This window comes from Otolemur garnettii, unplaced genomic scaffold (genome assembly GCF_000181295.1).
Source record: "Otolemur garnettii isolate 467f Iridium unplaced genomic scaffold, OtoGar3 scaffold00099, whole genome shotgun sequence".
Lineage (NCBI taxonomy): Eukaryota > Metazoa > Chordata > Mammalia > Primates > Galagidae > Otolemur > Otolemur garnettii.
Window position 1 is genome coordinate 1,533,764 of NW_003852494.1, and position 10,113 is coordinate 1,543,876.

At 38.6% G+C, this 10,113-nt stretch overlaps 1 protein-coding gene across 4 annotated transcripts in view; it reads right to left on the minus strand.

The window, feature by feature from the left end:
* IFT81 (intraflagellar transport 81) overlaps positions 1–10,113 on the minus strand; it is a 78,659-nt gene that overhangs the window by 15,102 nt on the left and 53,444 nt on the right. For all 4 annotated transcript variants that reach the window (XM_003795997.1, XM_012809021.1, XM_023516846.1 and 1 more), the window contains one exon: positions 1,033–1,119. In XM_003795997.1, the coding sequence (XP_003796045.1) occupies positions 1,033–1,119 (87 nt within the window). The remainder of the gene's footprint in view (positions 1–1,032; positions 1,120–10,113) is intronic.

Sequence of the window (10,113 nt, forward strand, 5' to 3'; positions counted from 1 at the left end):
TGCCCGGCTATTTTTTCTGGTTGCAGCCGTCATTGTTGTTTGGCGGGTCCGGGCTGGGGATTTGAACCCGCCACCTTAGGTGTACGTGGCTGGCGTCTTAGCCGGTTGAGCTATAGGCGCTGAGCCTAGACTTTTATTTTAAGTGCAATGGGAAGTCAGTGCAGGGTGGCCTAAATATTGGACAAGTGTCTTTAGCTGCTCTGTGAAGAATAAACTTAGGAGAGCAAGAGTAAAAGCAGAAAGGTGGACACAGTATGGTTCATACCTGTAATCCTAGCACTCTGGGAGGCCGAGGCAGGTGGATCACCTGGGCTCAGTTCGAGACCAGCCTGAGTAAAAGCAAGACACCATCTCTACTAAAAGTAGAAAAACCAGCTGGGCATTGTAGCAGGTGCCTGTAGTCCCAGCTGGGAGGCTGAGGCTAAGGAATTGCCTGAACCCAAGAGTCTGAGGTTGCTATGAGCTAGGATACCACAGCACTCTATCTACGGTACAAAGTAAGACTTGTATAAAAACAAAAATAAAAACAAAAAAAGGGCAGCGCCTGTGGCTCAAAGGAGTAGGGTGCCAGCCCCAAATGCCAGAGGCGGCAGGTTCAAACCCAGCCCCGGACAAAAACTGCAAAAAACAAATAAGCAAATAAACAAACAAACAAAAAACTGGGGCAACGCCTGTGGCTCAAAGGAGTAGGGTGCCGGCTCCATATGCTGGAGATGGCGGGTTCAAACCTGGCCCGGCCAAAAACTGCAAAAAAAGACCAAACAAAAAAACCAGACGCAGGAGAGCAGGGAGAAGGTTACTGTGGAAGCCCAGGCAAGAAATGATAGGCCTTAAAAAAAAAAAAGAAAAAGAAATGATAGGCCTTAGGCTTTGGCAGTAGTGGGAAAATCCAGTGTGTACATACTAAGTTTCAAGAAATAAAGATTTCTGGAGCTTAAGAAATGAAATGATGCTAAAGATTTAGGAATCTTCTGATATTAGTGTAGTAAAAAGGTACAGGCCACAATGTTAAAGTAAAAACTTCCTTCTTACTTGTTCTAATTTGGACCGATTGCTTTCCAGACCTGCTGCACAGCTGTCATACTGGGATTTCTTTTCATCACACTCCTGGGTTAATTCCTAGCATGAAAAGGGCAAATGACAGAATAAGTGAAAAACAAAAGCCTAAAACATGGCTCTGAAACAATGCATGCCCTTGTCAGTCTTGTAACTTAACTCTAAGCTTCTTGGCACACTTAAGAGTTATTTATACAACAACAGACATTTGAGAATTATGACAGATGAAGGTGCTGATAATAATAATACCTACCATGTATTGAGCTGTGTGCCAGCCTCTTTGTTAGGAGCTGGGGATCTAACAAGGAAAAAAAAAAACAGCCAAAAAATTCTTTCCCTCAAGTAACTTTCAAATAGATAAACAGAATGCTGAGAGCTATTATGGGCAAACACAAGGTATTATAGGAACATACAGGACTCTCATGAACCTAACCTAGGCTTGGGGATCAGTGGGAACAACATCCTGGGGAAACTGATATCTAAGCTTAGCATGAAGGATTAGTAAGAATAGTCAGGGGTAAAGTGAACAAGGGAAGAAAGCAGGAACACACTATGTATAAAGGATTGGAAGCTGGAAAGAACAAGAACAATTAAGGAACTCACAAGTAGTTTATTATGCTACGGTGTGTCTGTGAAGTGGTGAGAGAGGAGGCTGAAGATTTAGGCAGAGGCCTAATCTCAACAACCTTATAAGTCATGCTAGGACATTTGACCTGTACTTTTGACAAAAATCAAATCTCACAGCAGCCCCATGAAGGAGGTATTAATAACCCCATATAATGCTTGGAGAAAGTCCAGGGAGGCAAACTACCTTGCCAAAGATTATTGTGCTGGAAAAAGATAGAGTCAGAATTTGAGTTCTGTTTAAGCAGTTTTATGCTATCTTTTAATGTAATGTTTTAAATGAAATAATCTGAAAATCTCTTGCTACAAATAGCTAAAAGAGTTAGAAATACCGGGTGGCACCTGTGGCTCAGTGGGTAGGGCACTGGCCCCATATATGGAGGGTGGCGGGTTCAAACCCAGCCCTGGTCAAACTACAACAATAAGAAAAAAATACCTGGGCATTATGGTGGGCGCCTGTAGTCCCAGCTACTCAGGAAGCTGAGGAAAGAGAATCGCCTAAGCCCAGGATTTGGAGGTCACTGTGAGCTGTGACACTACAGCACTCTACTGAGGGTGATAAAGTAAGACTCTGTCTCTAAAAAAAAAAAAAGAGTTAAAACTACCATCATGCACGATGACATTTTGGTCAATGACAGACTGCGTAGATGAAGTCAGTCTGATAAGATTAAAATAGAGTTTAAAAAATTCCTATCATCTAGTGACATCATAGACATCATAATGTCATAGCCCTGCATACAACTCATGTGTTTATAGTAACAGTATAAATAAACCAAACATGTTGCCAATTGTATAAAAGTATAGCAATATAATTATGTACAGTACATAATACTTGATAATAAACTATTATGCTATGTTTATATTTTTTATACTATACTTTTAATTTTTATTTTAGAGTGTATTGCTTTCACTTACATTAAAAAAAATTAACTGTAAAATAGCCTCTGACAGCTCCTTCAGGAGGTATTCTAGAAGAAGGCATTGTTATCATATGAGATAACAACTCTACAACAAGATATACCAATGATATTGATGCTCCTGACCTTATATAGGCCTAGCCTGATGTGTTTGTTTTAGTTTTTAATAAAAAGTAAAAAAAAAGTCAAACAGAAAAAAGCTTACAGAACAAGGATATAGAGAAAGAAAATATTTTTGAACAGCTATATAATGTGTTTACGTTTTAAGTGTTATTGCAAAAAGAGTTAAAAATTAAAATATTAAAAGTAAAAAAATTAAAGTAAGCTAAGGTTACTTTATTACTGAAGAAATAAAAATACTTTAAATAAATTTAGTGTAGTCTAGTGTTCAGTGTTTATAAAGCCTACAGTAGTGTATAGTAATGTCCTAGGCCTTCACATTCACTCACCACTCATTCAATGACTCACTCAGAGCAACTTCTAGTCCTGCAAGCTCCATTTGTGGTAAATGCCCTAATCAAAGTATACCACATTTTTTTCTTTTATACTGCAATTTTACTGTACCTTTCCTATGTTTAGATATGTTTCATATACAAGTACTTACCACTGTGTTATAATTGCCTACAGTATTCAGGATAGTAACATGCTATATAGGTTTGTAGGCTAGGCCTTAGCATATAGCCTGGGCGGGGTGATAATAGGCTATACCACCTAGGTTTGTATAAATACACTATATATTGTTTGTACAATGATGAAATCAGCTAATGACGCATTTCTCAGAACACAGCCCAGCATTAAATGATGCACGACTGTATCTACAAATAATCAGTAAGGTAGAACAAATATTCTTTCAAATCCAGAGATGAACTGAACTCTTAAGGAAATAAGAAAAATGACCAGGACAAAAAACAAATGATGGCATTGTGGCTGCTACTGACCAAAGATGTTGAGAGTGGTCAGTCTTGGTAACAGTTCTTTTAACACCCAGGCACAGCAAATGAAAAACCTTAAGCCTGTGCAGAGTGGGAGGTTAGAACTGAGGATCCCATAGTGAATCCATGCTCTTTTCAACTTGGGAAGTTGTGAGTAAAGGGTTAACACAGGCCAGAGAATGACCTTGGTTTCACACAGCAGTTTCCTTGGAAACAGGAGAGTTAATATAGATGAGTTATCTGTGTGCTGCCTTTGTTGCGTGGGACTGCACACAACTGTTGTGATGAATAGTATAGCATAAAAGATTTCTGGGAAAAAGGGGCCATGGCTTTTACATATGAAAGTGGCCTACAGACACCCAATGTTCTCAAGGGTGACAGTCATATGCACCAGAAGCTATTTACTTAAGTAGCTGCTGGGCCTCTCCATGAGATGAAGATGCTAAAGATGCTAAAAGCCTTTTCTGTCCTGGAATCTGATGACCAAATTGATCAGAATGCAGCTGTGCTACTGCAAAGGTAAATGGAAAAAAGAGGTCTATTGTCAGGCAAGTTTGGAGTTTGAATTTATCCTACCTACAGGGTCTAGGAACACCCAAGCTAAGACATTAACTTAAAATTAGCTCTAAGTTTGTGATTGTTCTAAAATACCTGGCAGAAGAACCATAAAACCACTCTTGAAGGAAATACCCTCTATTCTGGCTGCCAAGATTCAAGAGACAAAAACTCTGTTAAAGGTAAGTTCACAGTCTGTTAGTATAAAATGCATAAGGAAACAATCGGTCCATTAGGATTGAGAATCTGAAGATACAAACAACAACAGGACAATACCTCAAGGAATTTTGGATACTAGAAATAAGCCTATTAAATAAGTATGCTTAAAATAATAAAAACTGGCTCGGCGCCTGTGGCTCAAGCGGCTAAGGCACCAGCCACATACAACTAAGGTTGTATAAAGAAGGAACTAAAAACAGAAAAGATACCGCAAGAAAAATAAAAATAGGCTCGGCGCCTATGGCTCAACCGGCTAAGGTGCCAGCCACGTACACCTAAGGTGGCAGGTTCGAATCCCCAGCCTGGACCCGCCAAACAACAATGACGGTTGCAACCAAAAAATAGCCAGGTGTTGTGGCGGGCACCTGTGGTCCCAGCTACTTGGGAGGCGGAGGCAGGAGACTCGCTTGAGCCCAGGAGTTGGAGGTTGCTGTGAGCTGTAATGCCACAGCACTCTACCCAGGGGGACAGCTTGAGGCTCTGTCTCAAAAAAAAAATAAAATAAAATAAAAATAAAAATAAAAAAGTTATTGAAATTAAAAATTAAGTAGATGTGGCTCGGTGTCCACAGCACAGGGGTTACAGCATCAGTCACATACACCAAGGCTGGCGGGTTCAAACCCAGCCCAGGCCAGCTAAACAACAATAACAACCACAACAAAAATATAGCTGGGCTTTGTGGCAGGTGCCTGTAGTACAGCTACTTGGGAGGCTAAGGCAAGAGAGTCGCTTAAGCCCAAGAGTTTAAGGTTGCTGTGAGCTGTGACACCACAGTACTCTACTGAGGGTGACATAGTGAGACTCTGTCTCAAAAAAACCCCAAAACATTAAGTGGATGGAATAAACAAACAAACACGATTACATACCACTGAGGAGAAAAAAATTAACTAGAAAATAGAGCTGAACAAATTACTTAAAATTCAACACAGAGAAACAAAAAGATGAAAATATGAAAGTGAGGTTAAGCAATAGGGAACAGAATAAATCTGTCTAATAGGAGTAGCTGGAGAAAACCCCAGAAATAATGAGGGAGAGGACAGATTCTGTAGAATTTCCCCAGAATTAATGGAAGACACAAAATACAAATTCCAGCACAGTAAATAAATCTAAATCTACACTTAAATCACACCTATGAAATTTGGACACTACCAAAGAACAGGATAAAAATATTAAAACCAATTATAGTGAAGATATTACCTAAAAAGAAATAATAATTAAACTAATAGCAGACTTTTCAACACAGTAGGAGAAAAAAGTGAAAATATTTTCTGACTAAACTAATATTTAAGAAGGAAATAAAAAGAGGGTTACTTACTATTAACAATTCTTTACTAAAAGAACTATTAAAAACACACACGCACAACAAGAAATGGAATTTCAAGAAAAAGGAAACCCAATCCAGAACTAAGAAGTTAAAATAAAAGCAGCAATGGTGAGAATTGCTAAATATATCGGTAAATCTAAATAGGAAATTATTATATAAAGTAGCAATCATAATAGTGACAGCCACCATAACAACTACTTTTAGAGATGTAGAAATGAAGTAAAATGCCGAGGATAATATACATGTAAGGCAGGAGAAGGTGTTAAATTATTCTAAGGTCCCTATATTATTGGAGAAATGTTGATTAACTTTAGGCTTTGTTAAGTCAGGAATATATATATGTTAAAAACTTAAATCATATCAGAATAGTAGAAGATAGAAAATAATGAGTAAAAAGAAGAGAAAGAAAATAGGACTAGTACAACAGATGGTAGAAAAGAAAACAAACAAAGAAAAAGCAAAGTAGGGCTGGGCTTGGTGGCTCAAGCCTGTAAACCTAGCACTCTGGGAGGCCAAGGAGGGTGGACTGCCCTGAGCTCACAGGTTTGAGACCAGACTGAGCAAGGGCAAGACCCTGTCTCTAAAAATAGCTAGGCATTGTGGCAGGCACCTGTAGTCCCACTCAGGAGACTGAAGCAAGAGACTTGCTTGAGCTCAAGAGTCTAAGGTTGTGGGCGGTGCTTGTGGCTCAAGGAGTAGGGCACTGGTGCCATATGCTGGAGGTGGTGGGTTCAAACCCAGCCCAGGCCAAAAAAAAAAAAAGAGTCTAAGGTTGGTGTGAACTATGATCCCACAGCACTCTACCAGGGGCAACAAAGTGAGACTCTGGACTCAGTCTTTTTTTTTTTTTTTTTTTGAGACAGAGCCTCAAGCTATCCCCCTGGGTAGAGTGCCATGGCATCACGCTCACAGCAACCTCCAACTCCTGGGCTCAAGCGAGTCTCCTGCCTCCGCCTCCCAAGTAGCTGGGACCACAGGCGCCTGCCACAACGCCTGGCTATTTTTTGGTTGCAGCCATCATTGTTGTTTGGCGGGTCCGGGCTGGGGATTCGAACCCGCCACCTCAGGTGTACGTGGCTGGCGCCTTAGCCGGTTGAGCCACAGGCGCCGAGCCTGGACTCATTCTTTAAAAAAAAAAAAAAGAAAAGAAAGGAAAGAAAAAGCAAAGTAAATAGGGTATACAAAATAGAAAAAAAACCAAATGTATCAATAATCAGAGTAAATGTAAATGGGATAAAACTCACCAGTTAAAAGATATATTCTCAAAGACTACACCCACACAAAGTCAAGCTATCTGCTATTTATGAGATGTATATTAGACAAAAATAAGGGCATAGAAGTTGAAAGTAAACAGAAATAAGACGATATACCAATACTAACCATAAGAAAGCTGGCATACCCACTTTTAGAGTAGACAAAATAAGACTCCTAGACAAAAAGCACTGTAGAAGCTTAGAATACATTTAAGAAGCCTGATCTGATGAACACATGAAGAATCCTGTACTCAACAACTACAAAATACATATTCTTATCAAGATCAAATCACTAAAAACATTAGGTTGGCTTCAGATCTCCCCACAGCTACGTTTACTCCTAGAAGATTGTAGAGCTACGCTTAAAAAAATCCTTACAGAAAGAAAGCACGATCTAACAGACAAGCTGTCATTGAAATATTTAGGCAACAAACACTAGACCATGTAAGAACTCATCAGAGAATACTGTTTTTATGAGCCTGTTTTTGAAAACTGCAGAACAAACTACAGACAATCCAAAGAGGCGGGAGACCAAAGGCGGTGAACGGACTGGTAATGAGCACTGGACCTAATAATCATTGGTCTACTGCTGAAAACAAAAGTGGGAAATAGTGTAATAGAACAGAATGTAAATGTTCCACACCCTGATAAGGTAGAAGCAATACAACAAAGCCTGTAGGAAGGAGAAGAGGAAAAGAAGTGGAAGGTAGAATAAGTAACCTGGTTTCTTAATTTTTTTAATTGTTAGGAGTAGGTGGGTGAGAATGTCAAAGAATATCATTTAAATATAACAAATCAAGTCATAGGATAAGCATACTGAAAGTATAAAGGCAAACACTGAGAAAGACAATACTATCAACTAAAATCAGGTGCTAAAGAAGAAGGAAGGGAGGGAGAAGGAAAAAAATTATACTAATTTTATCACTTCTCACAGTGGACCATTAACAGATACTATCAAAAGAAACAGATGACTAAGGGTAGAGTTACAATGGCTAGAATAAAACCACATGCCAGAACTCACACACACACACACACACAAGGAAAGAGAAGAAGATGGAGATGTTATATAGGCTTTAAAATCAAAAGCCAGGGTGGCACTGTGGCTCAAGGAGTAGGGTGCCAGCCCCATATACCGGGGGTGGCAGGTTTGAACTCAGCCCTGGCCAAAACTGCAAAATAAATAATAAATTCCTTAAAAAAAAAATCAAATCAAAAGCCAAATGGCTTGGCGCCTATAGCTCAGTGGTTAGGGCACCGGCCACATACACTAGGGCTGATGGGTTTAAACCCAGCGCTGGCCTGCTAAACAACAAAAACAACAACAACAAATAGCTTGACATTTTGGTGGGTACCTGTAGGTAGCCCCAGCTACTTGGGAGGCTGAGGCAAGAGACTCACTTAAGCCCGAGAGTTTGAGGTTGCTGTGAGTTGTGACACCACTGCACTCTACCAAGGGTGACATAGTGAGACTCTGTCTCAAAAAAAAAAAAAAGAAAAAAAGTCAAATATAGAGCAGCACCTGTGGCTCAAGGAGTAGGGCACTGGCACCATATACCAGAGGTGGTGGGTTCAAACCCAGCCCCAGCCAAAAACTGCAAAACAAAGTCAAGTATAAAATGGTATCACTAAAATTAAATATGTCTGGGTATTAATAAAATATAAATAGGCTAAACTTATCTACTAAAATAAACTTTCACACGATATTACATTGCAAAACCTAAGTCAAGATCTAGTCAAGATACACAGCAGAGGCAAAACAATTTTTTTAAGTAGAAAGTATAATATGGGCAAAAAAATATATACCAGGCAAAATAAAAATAAACAGATATTTTGATCCCAGTATTAGTCAGGGTTGATCCCAAGCCTCCAAAACCCCTCAAAAGCCAAAAGCCTTCCAAAGTGAAGCAAAGGTGTGGAGAATAAATTTAAGGTGGCTACTAAGTAATTATCTGTTCATTAATTACCAGAAAACTTCTAGAAGATACATAAGGAACTATTAACAGTCTTTACTTCTAGGGAACGTGTTGATGATACAGAAAGAGAAAAAATTTATTTTCTTTTCCTTAACAATTCCATACAGTTTGAATTCTTGCCAAGAGCATGGTTTTCAATGGTAAGAAAAAGTAATCAATAAGAAATATTGCAGTGAAATTAATAATTATCAGATTGTATACTCTAAAATAATGAGTATCAGGTGGCGCCAGTGGTTCAAAGGAGCCTGGGCTTTAAGGACATCTATTAAGGTGGCGGGTTCAAACTCAGCCCCAACCACAAAAAAAAAAAAAAAAAAAAGAAATATATATATATGAGTATCTTAGTTTTTTATATATGAATAATTATATATAACTATTCCATTTAATTCCATATAATTTATAGAACCACTCCCAAGAAAATGAACATGAAACTTGTCAAGATGCTGTTCTAATTCTAGATGACTGTAAAAGTTTTAGATAAATCTAAGTTATACATCTTGAGTTGGGATGCTCTAATTTTCAAACAGCTATTAATATTCATATTTAGAAAAATATGCACATATAGGAAATATACTAACATTTCACTATAAAATTTCCTAAATATTTGAAAGTTGCCCACTAAAGTAAGGAGCATAAAGTACAGGGTGTCTTAAAGGTGGCCCATAAAGTTGCCATGATAGGGAAAATGGGAAATTGTCACTAAGTGTACCGGTATTTACAAAATATTCTTTTTTAATTTATAAAATATTCATTATAATATTTTATAAAATATTTACAAAATATTTTCTACATGTTGGCTACCACTGTAAAATTTTGTGGATGATTTTTGGTACACCCTGTATTTTTAAATACTCCTGTTCTTTAAAATTGTGATAATGTATTTTGTAGTTTCAAGTGTTATATATAGTTAAACAAATTAAAAAATAAGTAGCATTAAAAACAGAACTGCTAATGTGGAGGATACTTAATCTGGATTTGTGGAAGGCATTTACTCTGTGACAGTTTATCTTTAAAACAGTGCTTAGAATTCGCTTCCAATTTCATCACTTCTCATAAGCTATCATAGTTTGCCCCACACTATGCCTCCCAGCAAAGCATGTTCATTGGCTCAGCGCCTATAGCTCAACCGGCTAAGGCGCCAGCCACGTACACCTAAGGTGGTGGGTTTGAATCCCCAGCCCAGACCCGCCAAACAACAATGACGGCTGCAACCAAAAAATAGCCAGGCGTTGTGGCGGGCGCCTGTGGTCCCAGCTACTT